Source organism: Cynoglossus semilaevis, chromosome 16 (assembly GCF_000523025.1).
Source record: "Cynoglossus semilaevis isolate Cse_v1.0 chromosome 16, Cse_v1.0, whole genome shotgun sequence".
NCBI lineage: Eukaryota > Metazoa > Chordata > Actinopteri > Pleuronectiformes > Cynoglossidae > Cynoglossus > Cynoglossus semilaevis.
The window spans coordinates 7068784-7096538 of record NC_024322.1 but is presented as its reverse complement, the minus strand read 5'-3'; the positions used below and the strand labels follow the sequence as shown (position 1 = coordinate 7096538).

Here is a 27755-nt window from a genome sequence, read left to right as displayed (position 1 = left end):
GATGTTGGTCATGATAAAATGACAGAATAATTAAAATATCAAAGTGAACTTCGATGTACTACATAATATAAGACTACGACTATTTTTGGATTACTGCTGCCCTCCCGTGGGCTGTGATGACACTACATAAATATATTTGTGCGTTAAAAAAGAAACACAAGAGAATAATACTTTTTTAATACTACCGAGGGATATTTGATTATCTAAAACGTCATTCTGTAAAGAATTGTGCTAACGTTTCAGGGAAGTGTGTACGTGTATTATACTGTATATATATGTCCTATATTTACCGTATGTACTATATTTACACTATACCATATGTATATGTACTAATGTACAATATTCAACAAAATCAATGTACTGGAGGCACAAGCTTTTTTAAAAAAAGGAAAATATCTGTGTATTCAAAATAATACACTTGTGTAGGCTATAAGTTTAATCATTAAAATACAGTGGTGGGCCTTCATTGAGTCTGTGCAATGTAAGCGAACCGAAGCGAACGGGCACATACAGTTGATAGACAGTTACGATAGCCAATCAGATCACGAGTTGTTGACAGTAGGGCTTTTAGCTGGCTTCACGTTAAACGTGACATGTATGCTTCCTGTGATTGGATACTCGCTTACCGCGGTAAAACAACAAGAAGTTCAACGCAGGTTAGCCGATTAGCAGAGAGAGCAATCTAATATCTACTCGTTTTTTTATTCCACAATGGCCGAAGGAGGGCAAAACGTGGATTTGCGAACTTAAATTGCTTAACTAAGGCAGCAATGAGACACCAAAGTACGACTGGACACTTGCAAGCTACGGTGCTTCTAAAACTTTTGGGGACACTTGAGTGGATGCACAGCTCAAAGAACAGGTGCGAAAGGGATTTATTGTTGGAACTGAAGCGCCCAGATGAACTGTACAACCAAGTCATTGAGGTCTTCTTGAGGAAAGAAAGGAGAATGGATTTTGCGTTGAAATAAGTGTTTTGGAGGACAACTGTTTTGGTGAGTACAAACATTTTATTTATTTACTTGCGGATTTATTGATTTTTAATGCGTCAGAAAATAGCCCGTTTTGTACACCATTGAGGTTATGCAATGCCCAGTAGTGCTTATAGTGTGTTTCTGTATACAATTTCTCCAGCCGTGGCCACGTGGTGTCCTAAATTATGATATTAGGAGAGGTATTTATTGAAGTCGGAGTAAGTAAGACATCACTGAAGGCCTAGGTGTGAAATGCACGGCCCGCCACTGTTAAAACAAAATATAAAATGGATGGATCTTCACTCGGAATTGCTGTTTTTGTTATGCTGAAACGTCCAGCACTGCTTCTACTTCAGGCAGATGCGTTGTTCCCCAAACAGCAAAGGAAATGTTTAAGCCAAGATTCCCAGACAGCATCATAAAATAAGATAAAAATTCCAAAGGGTTATAAAATATACAACATGGATGACAGAAGTTTACAAAGAACAGAGGAAATGAAAACATGATCAAACATTTCTAAAAAATGACACAACATTCATACTGTAGAGAATCGTGCGTATATTCGCCATATCTAAATCGATTGACAACCGTAAACCCAACACGTGTTTTTGCACACACAACAGTAAACGCACACATACTGAAACTAATCAGTTTACATCGGCGAGACTCTAATTATCCCACTGTCAGGTCTGCGGTGGAGACAGTAACAACTACTCTATTGTACGACCAAAAAGTGGCCGTTGTAAAACTCGGTTCACTCTGTCGCTCACTTATGTGATTTGATTCACTTCAGTCACTTTCTCAGTGTTGAGTCAAAACAACGAAATATAATACACAATCTAGGAACGTTAGAAAATTAAGTCTTGTCAAATGTCCAAGATAGTGACAAGGTAGGGAACATATTCCACATATATTTTCACCGTACAGTCCTCAGGCATTTTTGAAGATAGATAGTTGTACTTATTTTAAATGTATAATCAAATATATCATAGCATATCATAATTTAAAACAATACAAAGGACTTTGTTGTTTTGTAATTTCTACATACTATAAAGTTTGCTGTGTATAATTGCTGTGAATACTAATGATGATAATAAAGGCGAATACCGTCATGGAATGAGGTTAGTGAACCGAGTCCCCAGTACTTCCGGTGAGTACTTTAACTTTGTGTAGTAACAGAAGACGCAGCATCTACCATGAAGACTCAGCGGGTCCGAGTTTAATGGAGACCCGGTTCCTTGTAACTCAGATAAATATTTGAATCATAAACTCGGGTGATTCGGCTCTAGTAGAAGGCAGTGCTGTGCTTGCACTGTGGAATTGTAGTAATTGTGTTAAGGAGCCAGTGGAATATTAACTTTTAAAGTGTAGCTTTATGAGTACAGAGGATATTCCGCGTTTTTACACCGGTGTCCCCAGAGCAACAGCAGCGGTGGGACGGACTTGGATGTCAGTCAGGAGCTCCTAGTCAAAGTGTTGAGATCTGAAGTGTACATCAGCAACCAAAGCAACATGACGAAGGTAAATGTCTACTATATTCACTTTATTTCGCGTATCCTGCTGCCCGGGATGGTTTTAAACGCAACTAACGGGAATATTTTGAATGGAAACGAAAACGAACGAACGAACTTAGGATACTTGCAGTGAGGACGCAGACCGTGCCTCTAAAATGTTCGTAAAAGTCTTCTAAAAAGTATTTTTTGGTCTGTTTTTACCACCAGAGTTCGATTCGTTGAGTTATTCATTGATTAATGAAGAGCTTTGATGATGCATCTGGCCGCCGCTGCATCATCTCTACAGACAGAAAAGCAACACAGTTGAAACATGCGTGTAAATAGCAGTGCCACATGGACTTTCTGAGGAGAGAAAATAACTCTTTAATGACCGCTTCCCATAGATATCATGTCTGTACAGCCTCAGAGCTATTGGACCGAAGTTATGAGACGAGTGCTTGGTATTTTCTGCAGATAAACAGCTAAATAGAAAGAAAAGGCAAGATTCGTTTATAGTGGTGTTTAAACTCTACACTGTATGATACACGTCCATATTTTAAGCCATACTATCAAAAATAAGGCATGGGGGTCAAATGTGGTTCAACAGTAGGAGGTCTCATCCAGCCCTTCAATGATGTATTTATTAAGGCAGTCATAATGAACTTGTTGATTGCGTTGATTAATTTGTGAAGATTATTTTTGATAAAATGCATTAACGCAAAGGCATACATACACAGAAACACATGTCTTTTTGGTCAAAGGGACAGCTATGACATAGGTCACGCAACGGTCTCCAAATAACGATAAGTTAATAAAATAAAGATAGAGATTAGGAGACTTAATGGAACAGGTTGTTAGTAAGTTACTACTTAGAGGTAAACATTTGGTGCTTTTTTGGGATTCTCTCTAGAAACAAATAATCTGCAACAGATATATGAGTCCAGGTCTTCTGCTTTAGATATATTTTACTATAAATACAGTAATATTTTTGTCAGGTTGACAAATTAGTATTGTATTAATAGTAATATAGACCATTTAATGTTTGTGGGATGTCAAATATGAGCAGACTCTGCATGTAATTAATGTAAGCGTTAAATCACAGTAATTAATTAACAGCTGGATCATTCAGTGTGAACATCACCAGCATGATGGTGGATCATGTGCATGTACTGTATATACTGTAATCTAACCAAATTAACCTGCCCTGCAGCTAAAATTAAGAGTACCATGTTGTGAGTAGAAAACAACTGGAGGTTATTTTCTCCAGGCCAAACACGGGGCATGAATTAGCATGTTGCATTTAATTGTTGTTAGAATCTCACTGTCTGGATAAAGGCATTTCTCACATAAACTCTGTGTTGTCAGAAGGACAGCTCACAAAAGCAAACTTTATACTTGCGCCTATCGCTGTTGTTTACTTTGTTAAAGATAGAATTTAATAATATTCTCACATATTGCCCTTTCCCTTTTCGCCGTCTTCTTGTCAGTAGGAAGCTGTAAAACACATTACAACTGTGTACTGTGGAATGAAGTGTAGATAAAGTTTCATTGTTCACTCAGCACCAGATTGAGGCTGAAGGCGATAACAACTGAGTATATAAAAATAAAAAAAAAACATTATGTCAGAGCACAAATTTGTTACAGGCACAATGATTAACTATAATTTTATTTTAGGCTAGTGACAAACCGGAGCAGCACATCTGTGTCATGGAAATATTGATTTACTGACAACTCCTGATAAACGAATGTCACACGGTGTCTTTTAAAGGAGGTGGTCGATTGAAAAGATCAACTAACATTCTCTGAACTAATTTTGCTGTCTTTCAGAAAATATGTGGCACCAATTACCCTCTGAGCATCTGTTTCATCGTAGTGAACGAGTTCTGCGAACGCTTCTCCTACTATGGCATGAAAGGTATGGAGAAGAAAAATCTGTATGGACAGCACATTTTCACTGAAGATATGGCTGTAAGGGGCATAGCTACATAGTGTTACATAAATCTCCTAAAATCAAATGGAAACTAATGTTCAGTAACATTTATGGACGATTTCTGTGTCATTTCTTCACCCCAGTCCATCCATTCTATACAGTAATTGTGTCAGTAATGTAATTAGTCTCTCTTCAGAAATAGGTGTAGTATTTGTAATTGTAGTATTCAACAATTGGTAAGCTCCAAAGACTGTATCAGCCTATTGAATTGAACACCAAGGAAAAAAAACAACCTTTTGTTGATGAAAAAACTATGTATAAAAACTTAAAATAAATCAACACGAAATTGTAAGTTCTTCATTGGTTTGAAGAATGCAGGTTGACATGGAGAACGCAAAGTTGAAAATGCTACGGGGAGAGTGGAGGACACAGACAAACTGTACTGTAGTTGTTATCAAACCTGTGAGACTCAGATGTTTTGCTGCACAGAAGAAGACGTTCAATCATAGTGTGATAATGTAATCAAATCAAAGCTGCTGTCTGAAATAACCTGCATTGTATGTTTTATTTTTGTGTGTGTGTGTAATCTAATATTCTGGTTCTGTTCACAGCGGTGCTGACTCTCTACTTTCTCACCTATCTTCACTGGGACAAGGACCTGTCCACCGCTGTTTACCATGCCTTCAGCAGCCTGTGCTACTTCACACCCATCCTCGGAGCTCTTATCGCTGACTCCTGGCTTGGAAAATTCAAGTAATATATATATTATATTTACTCATCTGTGACAACTGACCTACAGTAAGTTAGGTTTAGCTGATATCATCAGTGTACAGGAAGGCTTTGAGGCGACGCTGATTCACTGTGATCACAGACTGATCCACTGATTTGAAATAACAATAGTGATGTTACTCAGGATGTCCATAATTACAGCTCTGTCTCTGCAGGACCATCATCTACCTCTCCATCGTCTACGTGATTGGTCATGTGGTCAAGTCGGTTGGAGCCATTCCCACAGTGGGTGACACCACTGCACATATGTGAGTTTCTGTTGATGCTTTTGGCATCTATGAAGAAATGCGATGGGAACCAAAGGTTTTACAAAATAAATAGGTGCAAGTTTGTTTAAATACCAAAAAATAAACGACTATATTATGGCAAATTAGATATAGCTTAAAAATAGCTATAACTCATCAATGGATAAAAAAGGGATTTACTTTAGAAAAAAAACTACCTGAGAGTTTCTAAATGTCCAGTTGCTGCACAGAAAATGAAAGTTAGTCTGTGGTTTTTGTTTTTTTTTTCCTCATGAGTGTGTTTGTGTTTCAGTGCTCTCTCCATTGTGGGTCTGATCCTCATTGCCTTGGGAACTGGTGGAATCAAACCCTGTGTTGCAGCGTTTGGAGGAGACCAGTTTGATGAGGAACATGTAAAACGCTGCACTTCCTGTGGTTTTAGAGGCATTAATGTGGTTTAGTCAGACAGTTGGTGCTGTAACCTAAATGTTTCAATAGCAAAAATATATTTAAAGGTTAGAAGAAGTGGTAGTAGATATGTTGTTTTTTGGTAACTGGTTATTTTTTTTTAGAAATAAATGCGATTTTCCCCATTGTGGGATGAATAAGGAACTTAATTATTATTATTAAAAATAACAAAACTGTTATATGTCCAACATATATTTATTATCATATGTATACTCTGTAGTTAAATATACCAAATTAAATTATTTCAATCCAAATAATGATACAATAAACTCAATTTAATAGTGCAGAATAAGATCCAATTCATTGTACCTTTTCCAAATTACTTCTGACACTGATACAGCACTTTCATCTGGCCTAGCCAAAATGGGTGTACATTAAAAGGGGAAACGTAGGCCAAATATCTATTACCAAATCAGTACACGATCCTAATATACTTTGCTTTTGGCAGTTTTTAGCACAGTTGTCTGTGTTTTTCGTATATGGGCCCGAGGCAAAATTCAACAAAAATATCAAAAATATCCTTTCATGGCGTTAGCTCTGAAGCTCTTTATTATTTTCATCAATTTATTGGATTTATTCAGTCTTGCATCTCAAAATAGATAAAGGCGACCAAGTCCGACTTGTGGATTTCGAAAGCATTAACACATTTATAAGGCTTAGTTACAACACTTGACACTTGACATTATAAAACATCTTAAAGCTATTTTTGGTGTTTGAAGTGTGGACACATTTGGACTTATAACTTGTCTTTTTGACTAACCAACATTTTTTGCTAACAATTCCAGACTGCAGAGAGACAGAAGTTCTTCTCCATTTTTTACATGTCAATCAATGCTGGCAGTGTTCTGTCCACATTAATCACACCGTTACTGCGCGGTGAGTGCTTGGAGATGATTGTCACATGTTACTGACCCTGATGTGATTACCATACTGTCACTGTGAACTCTATCAGTCAACAAAGTTTCTCTTTGTAGGTAACGTGCAGTGTTTCGGTGGCGACTGCTTCGCTTTGGCCTTTGGAGTTCCTGCAGCTCTGATGGTAGTGGCTTTGGGTGGGTCTTTGTTCTTCCATTTTAATACGCCATCACATGATAGAGGTTGAGCATGTAAAAGAGTGGGCTTCCTGTTGACCAGGGCCAGTTGTCTGTGCCTGTGAATCCCTGTCCGTGCTGGTCTTTGTGTGATTCATGCTTGGCTGACCGCTCGCTTTGAAGACAAACAGTGCCTTCAGAGCCAGAGCGAGGTCGTTGGCAGGTTGCACAGTAGAGGCTCTGGTGTTAAAAGCCCAGAGCGTGTTTAACAATCCATTAAGAATTTATTAGTCAGAACATATCCTACCGTACGTACATCTCTGCTGGAGAAGAAAAAAAAATTCCTTTCGAAAAAAGTGATGGTAAAAACCAGTGAAGGAAACATTTGAAGTTATAAATACATTTTCTGCAGCCTGGCATGAGCTTAAAGGAGCAATTATTTTTCCCGACACCAACTTTTGTCCATCACGTCTGTGGTTTTTCCCGACACCAACTTTTGTCCATCCCGTCTTCCACTTTCACCGTTCATTTATCTTGGCAGTGGTTTTCATTGCTGGCAGTGGCCTGTACAAGAAGGGTCCTCCTCAGGGAAACATCCTGCTGGAGGTCTGCAACTGCATCGGGGTGAGGCGTCTCTCCTGGAGATTTCCCTGGTTGTACCAGATGATTTATTAAAGTGCACACTGTCAAGGCCAATTGTGCTTTAATAAAAGTGTGAATCCTAAACATCGATTTTGCTCGGGTCTTCGTCTAAGCTGCCCACATTTCTGTTTTAATTTCCACAGTTTGCCATCAAAAAACGCTGGAATAGCTCCAAGTCTGACACCAAGAGGAAACACTGGCTGGACTGGGCCGAGGAGAAGTACTCGGTAACCAATCACTCTGTCTTTTGCACCCATGAAATGGAAGATAGAAAATGAGAAATTGTGGTTTAAGTGCATCAATAATCCATCCAGAAACGTCTGATCCAAGAGATCAAGATGGTCCTGAGGGTCCTAGTCCTCTACATCCCACTGCCCATGTTCTGGGCTTTGTTCGATCAGCAGGTAGGTGGAGACCAATCACATCAGACTCATTCATGGTTGTGTTTTTAAACAACCATGTTAGTTGTCAAACAATTTAACAATTTCAAATCTGATTAATCGCAGGGTTGCTTTGCGTTCACACCCCAGCTGTCACTTCATAACGTTTCTTCTCTGCTGCAGGGTTCCCGCTGGACGCTACAAGCCACCAGGATGAACATGGCTTTTGTAAGATGTCACACAGTTGTTATAGATAACACAGATAACACTGAATGCTGTTGTTCTTTGCTGTCAGGGTGTGTTTCCTGACTTGATGTGAATTTACAAGTTTTGCAGTAAAAATCAGTCACAGTTCCGTCCTTTTGATACAGTAAATTACAGTGTTTACAGCTCGTTCTGAGAAGTCATTACATTGTGAATGGGTTTAATCATTTCTTGTGAAGTTATGAAGGTAAAGTTTATGTGACTGTTGTAAAACAAAAGAAGCAAAACGCAAAAGATCCTGATGTTTTTTTTTTCTTTCTGGCAGGGGGGAGCCTTCGTTGTCAAACCAGACCAGATGCAGGTACAGTATGTGCTGTTCACTTTGGTTCTAAACAATCACAACAAACTTTGTCTGGAAGTTACTCTGCTTAAAGCATCAGAGACTTTAATACTGACACATGCATGCAAGTTTTACAGTTTATTACCACAGCCTCACCATCACTTTATAGGTTTCATAAAATCACAGTTCGAATCTTTTCTCTTAGCGCCATCTCATTGTTTCTGGGTTTTACAAGTTGTTGTGAGGTTTTTACAACTAAACAGATCATTTTTGTGTCTTTCTTCTCCGGTTGTGAAGATGTTGAACGCTCTGTTGATTCTTATTTTCGTGCCCATCTTTGACCTCATCATATATCCGCTCGTCGGCCTCTGCAAAATCAACCTCACGTGAGTTGTTACGAGCTGTTTTGAATCATCTCCTCTTTATTGCGGCGATTAAAAAGACTCTTAAACCTGGATAATGATCAACATGACCTTTCATTTGTGTCTCAGGAATACGGCTCGGCAGGGATAATAGATAACAGATTAACTAAATGTCCATGCACACCAATAAAAATGTGGTTTACAAAAATTCATATCTAACAAATGGGTGTTGTTCAGTGAATATGGATATGGCACCATGTTTTATTGTTGGACGGCTGCTACAGTTGCAGCAGACGACCCACACACATTTGTTCTTTAATTAAAGCACGATAAAAAAGGGATGACCAACACCCATCCATAAAAACATGAACTTTTATAGTCATTACCATAAGTTAGTTTGTTTACTCTACTGTAGATGCTGTAGCTCAACTGCTGAGGTGCTCTAACAGGGAATGTTATTTAACTAAGAGATAATCTCTTGTTAATGTATGGTACGTCAGGGGTTTTATTTTGAAAGGATATACTGTTTCTTGACCCTTAGTAAGTCCTCTGAAGGGCTTTTGCGCCCCCTAAGGGAGATACAGCTCTTACGTTTAATGACCCTGAACTGACAATTAGTTTTCAAGGTGGAAATTGTTGACTTAGGCTTCTTCAAACGCTAGGATTGTTTTCTAGGATTACAGAAGAGAAATGCTTTAGCTTAGCCTAAGCTTTAACCCAAAGGAGCATTAAAGTAGCATAACAAATTGCACACAGTGAGCAATATCAAAGTTTAACATGTACCAAAGATAATTAGATTATTTACTACACAACTTTATCTAGACTGTGAGGGGAAAGGAAGCTAACAGATAATGTTTACAGATTAAGCTAGTTCATTAGACTGTAGGAAAAACATTTACATTTACGTCAGTGAAGCTGACAGGTTTGTCAAGACTCCTGTTTTTTGTCAAATGCAAACCAGACCTAAGTTTGTTTTTCTCTGTTTTTCCACAGGCCTTTAAGGAAAATTGCAGCAGGGATGGTTTTTGCATCACTTGCCTTCATAGCAGCCACACTGGTGGAGATTAACGTGGTGGTACGTGCAGTACAATACAGTAGGAGAGCTGTTGTATTTTCATGTTGTATGCATCAAACTGTAGCCTCTGGTGGATGAAGCTGTTCAAAACCAATATAGGTAACAACATAGTGGATGAAGCTGTTCAAAACCAATATACTGTAGGTAACAACAACGCAAATGTATATTTACAGTACTGGCTGAATTGATGGTGACGTTGTTAGTGTTAAACTTTATCTTTAACTTGTGCTGGAATATCTTCAATGTACACTACCAACATGTTAGCATTTAAACTTTCCATTTAGAATTTTTAGAAAAAACAAATAATGCACCAGAACAGTGCAGCGTGGACAATTAATTTGACAGATTCATTCATCATAGCAGGTCTCAATAATGTCCCGCTGCTAATTTTGTCTTTAATTGTTGTTATAAAACAGGATATTAATATCAACTAACACATTTTTTTTTCTCTTAACATAGAAAACAGTGGTGGAACCTGCTCCTGCAGGGAAATGTCTCCTTCAGACCTTTAACCTGGTCAAAGCTGACGTTACTATGAAGATCCCCGACAGTCCACTGTTTGCAGAGCCAATCAAATATCTGCAGGTATGCAAGACAGCAAAAAAGAAAATGTTACATTTATGGAAGGGATACAGTCCAGGCTCCAAACCAAGTCCTGACTATTGTGAATATATTACACATAAATATAAATGCTGGAAATTCTCCAGTGTTGCTGCAACCAGCCTCTCAGGAATGTCCACTCACACGTGTACAACACAGCTCCTCAATGTGAATATTTGTTGGTTATTTCATTTTACTCATTTAATATTTCAATTTTGCTGATCCATGTCAAATCAATGTATTCAACTATCAAATGAATTATCCGTACACAGCAGGCTGAATTAAGAGGAAAATTGAGCTGTCAATCAACTGACTGACTTCCAGCATCCTAGGATTATAACATGGAGACATTTCAAAACTAAAAACAATAACAGGTGCCTCATGGAATAACAGGTACACATTAATTACACCCACAACTAGAGCAGTCAAAATAAAATCATCATTTTGTTCTATAAAACAAGGGTCTTGTCCAAAGCCTGAGGATATTCAGGTTGTTCATTCTACAATTAGTGTCAATAAGGCTTCAAAATGTCTATGGATTTATCTACAACTTTAATCTTGTTTTATGCCTTTCACTTCTTCCACATTTTTACGTCAAGGATCCTGCCCAGTATGAAACTCTTGACCTGGGAATGTCCAACAAAACTCTGACGATTGAAATCATTGACAATGGAACCTCCTCAGTCTGTTCTCAAACATTTGTGGAACAGAAGGCCTACAGTCTCATCCTCTACCCTGCAGCCTCGAAGATAGAGTGCAAACTTGTGAGTCAGTTGCTGAAACTGTATTTCCAGAAAAACGTACAGTAGTAAACTCTTACTTTGAAAGGGCACCACTGTTTCTGGGCCCTCAGTTCCATCCTAGCAAACGTGCTAACAACGTCTTCCACAGTGTGGCCTTAATCCATTTAACACAGACAAATTTGAACATGTAACACAGTTCTAAAGGTGGTTTTAATGATTTAATTTAGGAACTAATTGTCTTTTTTCCTCTTTCAAACACAATTCATTTTCAAATACATCTACTGACACGACTTGTTCATTAACCAGCTGGAAGACTCAATTACAAAACACCAAGAAGGAAATGCTCACCTGAGGTAAATTAGTGATTAATGATGGGAAATGTTGTTTTCACACGTTGTAATAAAATGGAAACCTTTAACGTTACAGAGTCACTAGTCTTTAAATCCCCGTTAACAGGTTCCTGAACACACATACTGAAAACATCGGTGTGACAGTGGGAAACGTGGAATTCCATGCACCCTCTGGTTACGGCGTGTCATCAAACAACACTGTGGATCGAGGAGAGTGAGTACTGACCAATGGGCCTGACCACTGCTGCTGCAGTTTGACTTTCTGTTCATCACTGTTAATTACTGTAACATAAACATGTGTAAGAGATTATTATTACTGTTCATCACTGTTAATTACTGTAACAGAAACATGTGTAAGAGATTTTTTTTTATTTTTTTTTATTTTCCAGTGATAAGGTTAACTGAAGTGACATATTTGTTGAGGTGATGTTTCAGTGTGAGTGGAAGATGGTTTGTCAGAAGTCAGTCTCTGTGAGTGAAAGCCAAGGGTAAAGACTAGGTCTTTGAAACAACTGCAGTGTTTAATCTGATTAATCAAAGGTTAATGAATTTATCATGAATAATCCAGATACATCAACAATGAGAATTTTTCTGTATATTGCTGGAACAGAGAGACAAATAGTTTGAGACCTGATCTTATTTTAATACTATATTTTATTATATTACAATATGATATAAAAATATAATACAGTGTAGTATAAAGAACAACATTATATAGTGCAGCTTATATGATGTATTTTAAAACTTCCATTCAACCTGATGATACATACACAGTGTGGCTCTGTTTAACTGTTTACTATTTTCTAATTGACATCTTTCATTTCCTGTCACTGGGCAGATACTCGTCTGTCCAGTGCATCCCTCAGTCAGAGAAGTGTTCCACTCTTGACCTCGGCCTTCTGGACTTTGGAGCTTCTTACACTTTCATACTGATTGAGGTAAGAATTCATCCAAACACCTTTTAACGTAGAGGTTCTGACTGCAGTTACTCATGACGTCTCGTCTTTATCCATTGGCAGGAATCAGGTAAAATCGTGGCCAAGAAGATGGAGGATGTAAAAGCCAATAACGTGCACATTGCCTGGCAGATCCCTCAGTATGTGCTGATTACTGTTGGAGAAGTCATGTTCTCCATCACAGGCCTGGAGTTCTCCTACTCACAGGTTTGTCAGTGCACTGAAAAATGTGTTGTCCATTTTTATTGTTTTAGTTTATTCAGTTCGGTGGGCTGGATTCAGCCTGTGGGCCACCAGTTGATCATCACTGTTGTAGGTCATTAGTGTTAGGCAACAGCAGCAATCCAGACCTGCACTGTTCTATATTAAATAAATATTGCATTTAGTAAACAAACGTCTCTGCTCTCCTTGCTTACAGGCTCCAACCAACATGAAGTCAGTCCTGCAGGCTGGCTGGCTGCTCACCGTCGCCTTCGGAAACGTTATAGTGTTGATTGTTGCGGAGGGAGCGGGGCTGGAACAGGTGTGACTCCTTCTTGTACAAACACTTTCTTTACAGTGTGACTTTTTGTAACAAACCTGTTGCTCGACATGATTATCGTGTCAGAAAATAGCAGGGCTTCAGGGCAAAGTAAGAGCTTTAAGAAGAACTAATCAAAGTTATTGTATAAAAAATAATTTCATTAACTAAGTATAAACAAAATAGATATTGAAAATGCTTATTTAAGCATTAACATTAATATATGTTTTTTTGGGTTTTTTTTAATTGCAGTGGATAGAGTTCCTGCTCTTTGCTGCCCTCCTGCTGGGCGTCTGCGTCATCTTCTCCATCATGGCCCACTTCTACACCTACGTGGACCCTGAGCAGCTGGAGAAGGCTTACCTGAATGATTCGAACAAGGATGAAGGTGACGAAGAGTTCGACATGAAGAAGCAGAACAAAACCATAAGTAGCACCAAGTTCTAATTCCGATCTGACGCACGGGTAAAGTATTGCATAAAATATTTTTGTATTGTAATGAAGCATGAAGCTGTAAAGGTTTAAGTTGGATAATTGTGTGTTAGATTCGTACCTCTCTCTCCATCCCCTACAGGGGGTGCTATAAACACAGTTTGAATGCACTAGGAGCTAAGCAGGGCAGATTGTTTCAGAAATCTTTTTACAGTGTGACTACAATTTTTACTACAAGAACTAGCACTGCATTTGACACTGAAGATGCCAGACGTATCCGAATTATGGAGTAATTTCAGCAGAAGAGAAAAGATAACAAATACATATATATAAATGCGTGCATTTTATTGATTTTACTGGGGAAAAACACTCTTCTTAAATGTCATTAAGTACTTGATGTTTCTTTTAATAACTGTATTCAGGATGGCATTGTAATGATACTTGTGCCTTTTAGATTTTGTATATAGACCCGTTTCTTAAATGTAATATTGTGCTAAAAAGTTTTAAAGGTGATCAAAAAGCAGTTTGGTTTTGTGTCTCATCGTTCCTCTATGTTTGAACTACATGCTGCGTTGAATCTGAGAAAACCTGTGATCATCTATGTTCAAGTCGGTAAAATATATAAAAAATGTATAAAACAGACAGGCGGCCTGAGTGCAGAGATGATTTTACTAACGGCCTGTGCAGACAAAGACTCCTTCTCCTGAGATGGGTGAGCAGCGACAGCAGGCCGACAGACTGGTTTCACTCACAGCTCGTTACCCTTCGGCTGTTGTTCAGCAACAACAGTTGACACCAAATAACGAAGAAACATTATTCAGAAAACAAACCTTCAAATCCCATGAATGTCCAATCGCATTATTGAACCTATCAGCATACTAATACGATTGTAGCTACTCATCTTTCTTCCTGTGCAGGAGCCAAACAGGATTAGTCTGTGTAAGTCAACAACACGAGGGAACATTTCAGCCTCCTCTATGATGTCACTCATCACATTATAATTTGCTTTAGTTTTGACCCCCCCCCAGCATCCGGGTCGTATCTCAAGAGGAAATTGATGAACGAGAGGAGAAAGAAAAGTCAGATGAGACGATGCGTTCATCTCCAGCTTCCTCCTGTCCCCAAACTGAGTGAGTCAGCCTGTAGGACAGAGTTCTGCAGGGAAAAAACTGTTCCTGTAAATTTACAATGTTATTTATAATAATACATCTTTTAAACTGTATACATACGTATGCAAGTTTCTCTTGCATACTTATGTATACTTATACTGAAACACTCAAACCTTTGACTCATTCTATTGGTAAAAGAATAAATTGTTTCACAAAGACATATCGCCATTAATGTGTGTGATGTGAGGTGAATACAGATGCTAGGATGCTGCAGTGTCTCTGTGGTCTCCTGTGTGTCTGGTCAGTAGAAGCTCAGTCACACGTGTGATGATGTCAGGATGAAGCAGGCAGTCCAGCAGGTCATTAGTGGTTATTACTAAACCTCTGGGCTCCTCTGTGTCCTCTGAGGACTCCTCTGACATCCTCTCTGGTAGACAGCAGGCTCCACACCGACCTAAACCACACCAACACTCATGTTGTCCGCACTGCAGTCTACTCACAGTGGATGAAGACTCACTTCTCTGTGTTGTGCGTTGCCCCGGAGACCTGCCCTCTGCACCTTCTGGGCTCATCTGCCTGGTGGCTGTTGCACTTTCTTGCTGACTGCACACAGATATGAGATGTGGTCCAAAGGGAAGGCTGAAGGCTGCACTGTCTCTCACAGAGTCTCTCCTTTTCCTTGTGTCTCCGCTGTAGTCACGTTTAGCAGCCCGGTGGTCTCGGGGGTCCGGTGTCACTTTACTGGGGCAGAGCTGCATCTGTTTCTGTGCACAAGCTCTAATGGCCAGGTTCAAGTACTGCATGTTCTCATTATGGGATGTCACTCCTTCCTGCAGGAACAGAACACACACTGTGTGAGCACTTTAGCTCTTTTACATTTAGTTTTGGATAACTTTTCACTTTTTCTGAGAAAAGTTGAACAATATTTAGGTTAGCTATTTATTTTTTAAGAAATTATGAGCCCATCTGGGCCAGTTTTCCACTTGGCTAACATGCAGATATTTTTCTGCAATTTTTGTTTAAATTAACAATATGTTTATGTTTTAAACAAAATATTTACAGGACAGGAAAAAATGTAAATAATTGTTACCAAAAAAACAAACACAAAACAAAGCTGTAAGTTAGATGGTGTTTGATAAAGGACCAGTACAAGAATTTGGACATGCTAATAGAAATATTTCTGTCTTTGTTCAAATCAAACATTGATTAAAGTGCAGTTGATATATTTAATAATTTACCATTACAAAAACATTTAACCTACTAAACCAGAGACTCTACACCAGACCTGGGCAAACTATGGCCAGTTGGCATTTTAATCCGGCTCGCCAAACCTCTCCATTATACTATTAATTTCTATTATCATTATACTTCTGACTTTCCCCTCGATGCCCGCATTATAGATAGCGTAGAAAAGGCTAAAAGCATTTTAGCATTTTATCCTTTATGCATGACTTTTACATGTCATCTTACTTCACACAAACACTCCATCTAACTGCTCCTGATCCGGCCGCCGTGTCAAATTTTAAAACCCGTTGTGGCCCGTGGGTCAAAGTTTGCCCACGTCTGCTCTACACTTCTTGTTGTTCTGCACCTCCACAGTCAATCATTAGTAGACGAGTTACAGAGCTGAGGGATTAATTAACATGACAGTATTTATTCCCAACCTCTGTGGGATTCAACCAGTCGTCCCTGTTGTCATCACTCTGACAGTTTTTCACAGCACAGACCACGGCCTTGGTCACTGCTTCACTGACTCTCGCCACATCATCCACATCCTGTGAACAGAGGAAGAGAACAGAGGCTGAGTGACAACAGGCTCGACACATCCACGTAATTACACAGTGAGCACAAACATTTTTGTTGTGTTTGTGACCCTACAGAGGAGCTGAGGAGACTTTCACTGCTAAAATAAACCTCTTCCCGGCTGCAGGAGAACTTGTTTTTCTTGCATGCAGTGCACACGCTCATGTTGTTTAAACACACTCATCATAATGACAGGAAATCTTTCACAGCAAGGCCTGTTCATAACTCAAAGAGGAGCAAGACCTTCATCTGAGGTGAAATTTAGTGCAAAATTAAAAAAACAAAATAAAACAAAGTTAAAGCCGTTTTTTTTTTTTAAAGAAACACTGTTTACCATCTCAATCCAGGAGTTGATGCTGACAGTGATGGGATCCACGGATTCCACGTAGTGCCACCAGTGTCTGGGAACATAAAGCACCTGTGGAGATGAGGAACAACTGAGAGGATTACAGAGACTTCATCCACGCCCTTCTTTTCCGGCCCCACTGACTAGAGTAGAGATAATTATAAGAGCATCCGCTAGATGGCAGCATATCGCTTTCCACGTAGACGCAAACGTTTCCGTCATTCATAAAGATACTCTTTTACATGAGTAAGAGAGCATTGATCGACTGAATGGTCTGAAACCTTCATTCATCCCAAACGTGAATTGTTCTGTGCTGTGTCCTCACAAATACATGCAGACATACTGTATAAATATAAATAAATTATAAAATTGTACATTGTAATTGCATTTCAGTAAAGCATCAAAAAATATGTATGTGCAGAAAATTGCATTTCTAGCCAGAGAAATAATTTTATCTCCAAATTCATATCACAGAACTCTTAGTGTTTCTTTGCCAGATGGAGCAAAGTCACTGAGTTCCTAACAGAACAGCTAACAGAGCCTCAGCCGATCCAGTGACCTGCACTTGACCCTATAAATACTCTCCTTCAGCCATGACGCAGTCTTCAAATTAGCTTAACCTTCACTTTGAAATGGAACCTCGTGTGTTCTGAAGGTGGAACAATATAAACAAAGAGGTTAGACTTAAATTTGCCTCCTGTTTCGTGCTTCTGTGGTGGATGTGGGGACAAATAAATCTTGTGGTTGAGTCCATTTTCACATGTTAAGAGCTTAAGGACTAATAAAGTCATTCTTTATGGTTATTGCTTCTGTGCCTTAAGCAGTATGTAAGTGCAGATTTACGGTTTTGCATAACCTCAAACTGCAGTAAATTGTTCTGGATGGTTTCTCAATACATGAGAAGTAGCAGTTAAAATATGGATTTTTTTTTTGCTGCAGCAGAAAATTTTGACATTTAAGGAGAAATTAATTTCACCCATTGGAATTCAACACATCTAAATGATCTGACCAGGGTTTTTCTGACCTGGCCTGGCTGCAGAGTGACGACGTGCCGTCTGGCCTTTTGAAAGTCTGGGAACCTCTTCAGATCTGGATGGAGAACGTCCACCTGGCTGAAGACACTGGATTCCTCATAAGGGATTCTGGTTGGGTAGATGTTGGAGGTGTCATCTGGAGGGAAGAGGTGCCAACGTTTCCTAGGCAAAAGGAAGTGATTCACAGTGGTGTCAGTGAATAACTTCATACGCTGTAAATATTATGTTGAATGGTTTGCTGTCAGCCAAAACTGCAGCTCTCCAGAACTGTGAATCACACTTTAAATTCACTTTGACAGAACACATTAAAAAGTAAATCATTAAAGCATTTTCTGCAGCGACAGACTTAACAGTCGGTACAGAACACAACTGCCACAAAATGTAAAATTAAAAGTTGGAGTGAAGAATTCAATCACCCCTGTTCCCAAACTAAAATAAAAACAAAATTGTTCTCGTTCAGTAGCCTCACTATTTTCACAAATATGTTGTGGAATCAATGCCCTGTTGTGTTTTGAACCATCAGTAGAGCAGAGGCCTCCACCTGTTTGAGCGGAATGGAAATTAATTCAGGATCAATACAAAACAAGGAGTAATACAAAACTGTTGCTCCTCTGGAAGAAGGACTGACTGAGACAGACTTAAGTACTTATTAAAAACACACAAAAAATACTTAGTAGTACTTTGTATTTCTGTGCACTGCTATGTTATATACTATACTGTTAGAAATTAGTGAGTAATTTGAGCAAACTTCCATTGAAAATATATGCAAATATCACAATCATATCCCACGTGTAGTTGTGCTTTATTATCAGACATTTAGAAATCACTATTCAACCTTTTGGTTTATACAAAATTAAAAAAAAACTTGTTAAACTACTACAAACGATAAGACACCCAGAATACATCAACACGATCATTGTTTAGACATCGCTAACTTAAGCCAATTCAATAACTAACCTAAAATGTCACTCAAAAGACCACTAAAAGACACAAAAAATAAAGTAGAACCTAAGCTAAAAGCTACTCATGCTAAAGAAGGAACAGACTAGCTTAAACATAGCTACAAAAAGAAAACTCTAAGACAGCCTCAAATGGCTAAATCCTTCAGTTTAGTGCTTAGCTGTATATATATAAAAAAACCCTGTTCTCTTTTTCAGTGGCGTTGACAGATCACGCTGTGTCAGCAGCAGTTCGACTGACTGGATCTGTGCTATTTCAGAAGTGTTACATTGGTTAACAAGCAGAAAACCACCACTGATATAATGATCCACTTCTTCTGAACCTTCTCACTGCTCAGGCACAACTCCTCTGTGCATAACACTTTTTATTACATTTCGCCTCAACTCAACTAAAAGTCAATGCATGATCCATGACCTGACAGCACTTCACAACTGAAATCCTAGTTTACATGCAGACAGAAGAAAATCTGTTTTTGATCCACCAAACAAAGCATTGATCATTTTCAGCATATTCTAATTCTCATGGCTGGCCTGGCTGCTTGTCGTACCTCACTTCTCATTGTGCGCTCCTCTTAATTAAAACATTTGTTGTGACTTGGAGGCATATCGACTAATCAGTGAGGCAGGGAAATGACTGATGCTTTTGTTTTAAGTGCGATCGATTGCATCAAAACGGCTGCATATTTAAAGTTGAATCTCACTTTTGTCCAACGTTGACTGCAGCCAGAGGTGTAATTACAACCTGCATTAAAACCTGTCACATTCACAAATATGTGTGGCCGTTTTATGTGTCATGAAGTGACATTTATCATCTATAAATGTGTCACCGGTGTAGCTTTGTGTGAAGGGAGGTAACTACATTTCAGAGCTTTTGGCAGCCATCTTTGTTTATTACCACAGTTGCAAATGAGGGGGAAGTCGGCACATTTCTTTGGGCTTTTAACAAATTACTCAAAGTCTGAACCCTTATGTATATTTTATGACATCATGGTAGAAAATTAGAAACTTTTTGTCATCTGTGAAAAATATTTTATGGAATAATGTTGTTTAATAATATTCTTTGGCCAATGAGCAGAACTAGAGAAACTTTTTCATTGTTCTATTTTAGGCAAACTTTTTAATATTTATTTTACTTATTTAAATTTTTTGTTTGTTGTTTGTTTTGTTTCCTTTTCTCCCACTTTGACAAAATGGAGACTCCAAACTCTCGGTCTTAGTATTTTCATTTTATAACTATGAGAGTATTTATATATTTTAGTAGTAATATAGTATTTATATTTTTACTGCAAGTATTTATAAACAGAACACACAGGATTTACTTTACTGCTATTCCCAGTCTTTCTGCATGTGTTTGAATGTATGCACAAACTAACGACAGAAATATGCAAAGTGAGTGTCAATGTTCATTTGCATCTTTGTGATGGGCTGGTTAACTGTCAAAGGTGAACTGCGCCCTCTCCTGACGACTGCTGGTGTTGACTCCACCTGCCCCCCTCAACCCAAAAAAAGGATTAAACGCTATAATATAAATGAATACATGTCTGTGATCACAGAAATTGAACAGTGTATTTAAACCTTTTTTATGTACACGAGCGCCACATGCTGTAAATGTAGGCCTACATTAGCTGTGATATATTACCAGCTGATGAGTCTGTTCCAAGAGACAGTATTGTTTCCAAATTAGGACTGAGACTGATTTAGGTGGTGCCTCAGTAGCACATTCTCGTTTAACTAATACTGTCTATTTTATTAGGTAAAAGGTGGTTAACACATGCAGTGACTACTGCTCACCTTCCTTGAACCTGCAGCACCAGGTTGCAGCCATAAGAGTCTTGGTGACAGGGTGTGTTGGCTCCTTCTGTACCGATCCAGACGGTGCTATTTCTTCCATCACGTCCCTCGAAACCAAAGTCCGACCATTTCACATCCTGCAAAACAGGTGTAGATTTGTCTGCATTGTGAACTATAACACATTCCACCCTCATTTCATCTGCCGCTGTGGCAGGCCCCAATAGAGATAACCAATGGACGCCCTGGGTTAGAAAACAAACTCTAACAATATATAATATTTTTCACCTTTTGAGGGAAAAATGGCCTGTCAGTCTTGTCAGATTGTGCGTCGGACCACAAAGGTGAGGCAATCCCACTAGCCTTCGGCATAATGAAGTCATTACCATGTATGCAGACAGCTGTAAATGACAGTCTGGTCAATCAGGGCTGCAGGGCAGCGTCTTTTCTTCCCAGAAACCATTTATCCTGTAAGAAGCCCAATGTCTGCTTGTCTCAAAAGCATGAATGTCAGCAGGTAATAATTGGATGTGGGTGTGGGATGCAAAATTTATTAGAGTGATAAAAATGAATTGGATGTGTGTGAGTGGCTGGAGGAAAGGATGACACTTTTATGTCTTTACCTACTCTGCAGGACAAGAATAGCAGCTAAAATTAAGTCATTACAGCGGGGGAGGAGGCAGAACTTAACGTCTTAATTGAAAATGTCAAAAGATTGAAGAATTTATATATTAAATAAATAATTGATGAGAAAAATGTGCTACTATTTTTGTACTCATGTCATCAAGCTGTTGCAAATCCAGTTAAGGTGGTAATTATATATTTATTGCAACATTTTATGTGTGTTTATTGCTGACTCACACACACACACATTTTGTGTCATAAACTTTAATTATAGATATTTTGAGTAACTTATTCAAAAGATAAAGGATGCATTTAGCTGACGTTTTTATCCAAAGGGATTTGCATGAGGAGGATTCATTTTATGGTTTCACTAGGACTTGAACGCAGAACCATTGGTAGAGAGCGTGGTTACCTTGAACATAGAAGGCTGATCTTGACACAGCACAGCTATGTACTTGTAGTCAGCATAGGCCCAGTACTCAGAGTAGGAGAATTCAGAGAGAGGTCCAACTTTGGCTCCAGTCTGACCACTAGTCCAGCTGAGAAACTGCATCAGCGTGGCTTCAACATAAGGACACTGGGTTTCAAATAGAGGTGCTAAGAGAAAGAAAGAAAGTTAATTAAAACCTTTCAACTGATTCTCATAAGACCAGATGTACACCATAGAGGGGATATAACACCACAATCCGTCAACCTTTTATAACAGTTCTAGGAGAAAAATTAATCACTGGTAGAGTAATTAACAAAATATGTTCATATTTGACTGATGGTGTTGACGGTGAGCAATGCCCCGGTGTCTGGAGCCTGTCGGCCGCACCTGAGCATAAGATTTAGAAATGTAATTAGCCAGCTTCTATCAGAGGACAAAGTCTCTGTTATTCATCACAGGAGGAGTCATTATTGTAGCTGCTCCAGAGCCACATGGAGGTTTAAGACATGCCAGCTGCTGGAGGCAAGAACATTGGCTGTCTTAAAAAAATAAAACGTGACAGCCTTCAGATGCACCATCAGGCTACGCTAACAACAATATAATCTGTAAATTATCACTTGTTTGACAAAAAAACTATACACACGACTGCAGGCAATTATGAGATCTGTGAAAATTGTGTGAAGGTTGGTAACTGCTGTATGAGTTTTTAACAGAACCAACGACACAGAAAATATGTTCATATTTTCACTGATGCGACGGTGCAGAAAATCAACAGTCTGTTTGGCCACAGAAGCCGGAAAACACTTAATGGTAGGATAATAACAAGAAATAAATCACTAATTTAGTTTTTATTTTCTTAAAACTCAAATGGCTAATTGGTATTAAACTGAAGTCATGACAGAAAATTCACACTTACATATTAGTACTTTTTATCAAATGGAATTTTTAATAATTATTGCATCAGTGAAAACAACACAGATAGTGATTTTGTTTTCTTCATTGACTATAATGTAAGAACATCATAATCAGGTAAATTTGAATATATCTCATTCCTATACAGCCAAAATATATCACCAAATTAGTTTTTACCATGTAATTACATGACTGTACAGGAACTTTATTTGACTCAGATCTGTCAAGATCGACCTTTCGTTCTTACTGTTCATGTTCTCCCTTGTCCCCAGTCTGAATCGTACAAGTTTGTCACCGAGGCAGACAGACAACTGCTGCGCAGTCCAGTGGAGAGCAGGCCAGTCACACGTCATGTTCACAAAGACTGCCGGCTGCTGCAAATGAGTCAGAATCCTCTGAGTCTCTTCTTTGCTGAAGGGTTTAATTGCAGTGTGGGCGTCCATGGTCTGATGCTCATATGGGTGCTGAGCTGAAACATGGTGGATGCTGTTAATGTAGCTAATAAACAAACAGCAGATTAGAGTTGTGATTTTACTCTATAATTATTGTTTGCACAGGGAGGTAAGGACTGATTTCAATCAGTGTCAATTTGTACAAAAACAATAAAAACATAGGAAAGAACCCTGAAGGAAATGTGAATAAATGACATGGAATCACAATTATGTTTTATTTTGGGATGTAGATTCAGATCCAGAATTAGATTTTTTTAAGACACTGTATTATTTAGACTTATCTAGGCCTCCTAAAAATCTCTGGCCAAGAGACAGTAATGCTCTGGTGATGAAATCCATATCTCGATCTGTACTAGCATTCTGCAGACTGAGTTGGATATTTGTGATGAGGTGGAAATCTCTGAGCGCTTTTCCTTGTTCCTTCTGTGCTCATAATTCACATGTGAAAAAATACATTCTGTCACCTCAGTGGTGTGATGTAATTTTACACTTGACCCCCTTGGGTTGCCAGACTAAAAGCATACATATATAATATCTGACAAAAGCCATCTTATTACATTATCCATGTGCATCTATCTCATAAGAATGATGGTATTTTTCCAAATGTAATTTATCTAATGGGGTGATGCAATGTTGGCAGATAGCAGAGCACAGAAAAGAATTGATCAAATTTATGGCACTAAAAGAAGTACTGCTTGTATTAAAGCACATTATATAAAAGGTGTCAGATGATTGTTTGAGGGATATGACATATATATATATATATATATATATATATATATATATATATATAGGAAAAGGCTGCATAGAAAATGTCAAAAAGGACTTATGATGCACAAACTACCACCATGTCTATTGCCATTTAATTGGTAGTTTTGCCTAGTTTGGCTCAAACCTCACATAATGATAATTTTAGCACACTATTTGACCATTCTATTAGGCTATGTGGAAGTAGATTTTATTTCGACTAGTTTATATTTCGATTTGGGTAATGAGAAAATCAAAAGCATCCAAAATTATACGTGATATTTGTTTCTGTTGGAAAAGTAAAAACAGAAGGATTCGAAGCATATGTAATGTACGTGTACTTTAAAGCATGATTATTGACTTCTACTCGAGACTTAAATCCTTACATCTTTGAGGTTGGTCAACAGAGGCTAAAGAATGTCTGTGACAGGATCATCATCACCGTCTCGGTTTATCACACATTCTACATTTGATCAGCTAACTCATTTCCGCACATAATGATACTGTTTGTATTTAGCCCGGTCTTAAGAAACACCGATCAATGACAGGGTTCCTGTAACTGTGCCAGCCTCCGAAAGGCCCCGAAAATACACAGAGCGCACTCACCTTTTACTACACGTGTATGAAGATTCTGGCGGAAGTAAACAAATGTCACCTGACACTGTTGGCCTTCGGTTACAACGTTGTGAAACTACGCCATTTTGGTTATGTGATAGCTTCCCCGGCCCGATTGAAGGTGTTATTAGCCAGAGCCAAAATGGCGTTTACAGTATCCAGTTCCTACTTCCTTAAACAGCCGCCATTGACGCATGCGTATTGACGTTGAGCAAAACAGACCTCAGCTGTTTTTGTTTTGTGAGCAGATTGAAGAGGAACGTCATTCCATGCCGTTACGATACGGAATTACTGTCTAAGCTAACGACCCGTTTCGACACAATGCCGGGGGTCGGTACCATCACCGACGCGGAAAGGGAGCCTCTTATCCGGCGACAGAACGCGGAGTCGAACATTCAGCCCGTTATTAGTAGAGTCTATCGGAGAAGATGGCTGGTTCTGACCCTGTTCTCTCTACTGGGCTTTGTCCAAGGGATGATCTGGAACTTCTGGGGTCCCATTCAGAACTCAGCCGTTCACGCTTACGGTTTCACCAAGTCTGACATCGCAGTTCTGGTTCTGTGGGGTCCCGTGGGCTTCGTCCCCTGGCTGTTGTTTATGTGGTTAGTGGATAAGAAAGGTGAGTTGTTGTTATCTGGTACACTGTGTCCTATCTCTGTACTGTAGGGAGGGAGTCCTCACTGTCACCCTAACATAGTACTAAACTGAGAAACTACTGCAAATACACAAAAGATATCATGATTGTAGACTTGTTATATACTGGCTTTGTTTTTACCCGTCTGAGGCCGCCTGTTTACGATAGCTGACAGACTTTAGATAACTGAAATATTAGTGAAAATCAATTTTTTTTAACAGTACCTATATCGGAAATTCCAACATTCCAGAAATTTGCCATAAATATGTAACTGTTGTTATGTTTTTGGTGTTTTTGGTGGTGTATATAATAGTGTAATACATACACAAATAATTCAGGGGAAATATTATGAGTGTAAATGTACCCAATAGTCATGTTTGTCACATAAAAAAATTAAAGGACAATTACAACTGAGAAGCTGGGAAAAAAAATCAAATTATTTAATGAAATACTTAATTTACCATTAATAAATAATAAGCCACCATTAGTTGCATCTAATTAATATTATCAGTTGACTAGGCGTTTCTTCATCATGTAGTACTCGGCTACTTGATAAAATTGATCTTAACCTTAAATTCCTACAATTTTACATTAGTTAAAATATGAAAAATAGTCCCAAGATAACAACTAACAAGTCATTTAGTTTCAAGATGGCTAAACTATGTCAAAAGAGTGATAAGATAGCTGGCAAAAAGGGGCAAAGTTAAGCAAAAATGTTTTTGTATTCAGTTGGATGGATGTATATTTATATACATGTATATATATGTAGAGAAAATAATTATTAGGCCACAAAACCCCTGTCAGAGTTTGGACATATCTGCTCTACACACACACACACACACACTTCATTTTGTTGAATGTTTGACCATAGTTGTTGTTCCAGGCAAAGGATTTGAAGAATGTCAAGGATTAAAAACTGCTGAAGCAACTGTTGACTTTTGTCAAAATGCAAAGTGCCTTTAAAACCATTAAAGCGTTGTCAGAGAGCCCTTTAAATTATCCATTGATCTTTGACCTACATAGTCAGACACAATTCACTTAACCTGTTCCTCTACATCACCTGACACGCAGTTCTTGTGTGGTCTGAACTGTCAGGTGACATAAACACAGTTATAACATAATAACAGAATCACAGTTACCATACTGCTGACGATGTAGAAGCCACAAGTAGAACCTTGTTGAAGAATTACGTAATTTATCTTGTGATCATGATTCATTTGTTATTACAAGTTGTTTGACTTCTCTAGGATGTTCCCTTCGTACAGTGCCTGCTGCTCATGATCAGATTGATAGCAGCTAGATAAAATGTTGACATTTTCTTCGGTTATTGTTCAGCTTTTTACACTCAGCTTGCATTTATAAAACACTGCCCCAGGGTTTATTAAATTAGGGCAAAAGGCTCATTCAGCACTCTGTAATTGCAGACGATGTGAATATGTTTAAAATCGCCTGCATAACATCCAGAGGCTACAACAGGTCTGAGATGTTGTCAATGTTGGTGTCACACATACTGTGCTTCTGCTTCTGCTTCAATAGGGACAAATCCTGTCTCCCCTCAGGGAGTCGTACTCAAGGGCATTATTAGTGATCAACGACAGCTCTAGCTGGTTGCAGCTACACAGCTGTAGCACCCAGTCAGATGTGACCCACTAAAAGGCTGTGCACCGCTGATGTTCAAATGAGCCCATACCGCAGCACCGCTGATGTTCAAATGAGCCCATATGATCATGTCAAGCTGACATACTGCGGGTATGTCAGCTTGACATGATCCAGTTCTTTAACAGTGAGAATCCAAATGTTGGGTGCCCTTACTGCAGGTGCTGGCTGTTAAAATGTTTCTAGGTTTATGACTTACTTTCTTTATTGTAAGGGAAATACTGTCTGAGTATGCAATGAAATCAGCTCTTGTTTTGTGGGCAATGGTTTTGGAAAAATGGACTTGCATAGCACCCAAATGTCAGCCTTAAAAAATGTTGTTTGTTTGTTATTTTTAATTTTCTGCACAAGTTGTCAAAAATTGTCACGCAATGTTTGACCCCGTCCGAGAGGATTTATAAACTTCTATCATTATAGTTTTACGACCCATTGGATTAAAAATATGACAAAGTATTCACTGGTGTGTTGGTTGGCATGGTGTAAATCTTTGATTTGGTTTCACATCACGTAAACATCTCATCAAGAGGGTTTTTCTGACAATGACACATCCTAACAAGTACAGACAGCTCCATGTAAGGAATGTGTGGAAACACTGCAGTATTGCATTGTCCTTCTTATTCACAGTCAACATCGGTGTAGCAACAATTTCCACAAATAATAACCATGTGGACATATTCTCAACTCTATAATGTTAAAATATTACATAGAAAATTATCTTCTGTTACTGCAGCCCAGATATTTATTCTCAGAATTGTCCAGTCAAATGACAAAATCAATATGTTGTATAATCGTTGATTAAATGTAGCGTGGACGTGTTTGCTATTGACAATTTCAGCATTGACGGTTGCTTTGAACCTGACCGTGTGAAACCTAATCTTGAAATGAATATGAAATAATGGAATGAATACTTTGCCTGTGTTTCAATGTCTTACAGTTTAAACGTGTAGTGTAAGGTGAAACTAAGGTGTTAGTGACGTCTGTCAAAAGCTGCCTGTAATAGTAGTAGTAGCAGTAGTAGTTGTAGTAGTAATTATAGTCGTGTGTCAGTAATGCAGCAGAAAACTGTAACACTGCCGCCAGGTTATTTCATATAGAGCGTATGTTTTTACCAGGGTTTCATGAAGGAACTCACA

General features: G+C 38.6%; 3 protein-coding genes across 5 annotated transcripts in view; 2 read left to right on the top strand and 1 right to left on the bottom strand.

Annotated features, from left to right (window-relative positions):
* The first annotated feature begins 586 nt into the window (after nucleotides 1–586).
* slc15a2 (solute carrier family 15 member 2) lies at nucleotides 587–14036 on the top strand. Of its 3 annotated transcripts, none has more exons than XM_025063956.1 (23): nucleotides 587–862; nucleotides 2394–2495; nucleotides 4295–4382; nucleotides 5009–5150; nucleotides 5342–5434; nucleotides 5724–5823; nucleotides 6664–6754; nucleotides 6853–6930; nucleotides 7451–7533; nucleotides 7695–7778; nucleotides 7866–7955; nucleotides 8115–8159; nucleotides 8461–8496; nucleotides 8773–8861; nucleotides 9831–9912; nucleotides 10372–10497; nucleotides 11112–11276; nucleotides 11562–11608; nucleotides 11712–11819; nucleotides 12444–12543; nucleotides 12625–12768; nucleotides 12980–13084; nucleotides 13334–14036. In XM_025063956.1, exons 2-23 carry the CDS (start codon nucleotides 2487–2489, stop codon nucleotides 13526–13528), a joined length of 2100 nt encoding a protein of 699 aa, XP_024919724.1. In that variant the 5' UTR covers nucleotides 587–862; nucleotides 2394–2486; the 3' UTR covers nucleotides 13529–14036. The 3 variants fall into 3 exon arrangements, with proteins under 3 accessions (XP_024919724.1, XP_008326562.1, XP_008326563.1); XM_008328340.3 differs by having other exon boundaries at nucleotides 587–995; XM_008328341.3 differs by lacking the exon at nucleotides 2394–2495 and having other exon boundaries at nucleotides 587–995.
* A 150-nt stretch (nucleotides 14037–14186) lies between these two features.
* On the bottom strand, nucleotides 14187–24453 carry hspbap1 (hspb associated protein 1). Its single transcript, XM_008328337.3, has 8 exons — nucleotides 24324–24453; nucleotides 22766–22987; nucleotides 21589–21773; nucleotides 20556–20692; nucleotides 17796–17967; nucleotides 16760–16843; nucleotides 16287–16397; nucleotides 14187–15452 (listed from the first exon to the last, which is right to left on the bottom strand). Exons 2-8 carry the CDS (start codon nucleotides 22959–22961, stop codon nucleotides 14883–14885), a joined length of 1455 nt encoding a protein of 484 aa, XP_008326559.1. The 5' UTR covers nucleotides 22962–22987; nucleotides 24324–24453; the 3' UTR covers nucleotides 14187–14882.
* Nucleotides 24454–24499: 46 nt separating this feature from the next.
* slc49a4 (solute carrier family 49 member 4) overlaps nucleotides 24500–27755 on the top strand; it is a 44036-nt gene continuing 40780 nt past the window's right edge. The window contains exon 1 of the mRNA XM_008328339.3: nucleotides 24500–24951. Within this exon, the coding sequence (XP_008326561.1) occupies nucleotides 24654–24951 (298 nt within the window). The 5' untranslated portion in view covers nucleotides 24500–24653. The remainder of the gene's footprint in view (nucleotides 24952–27755) is intronic.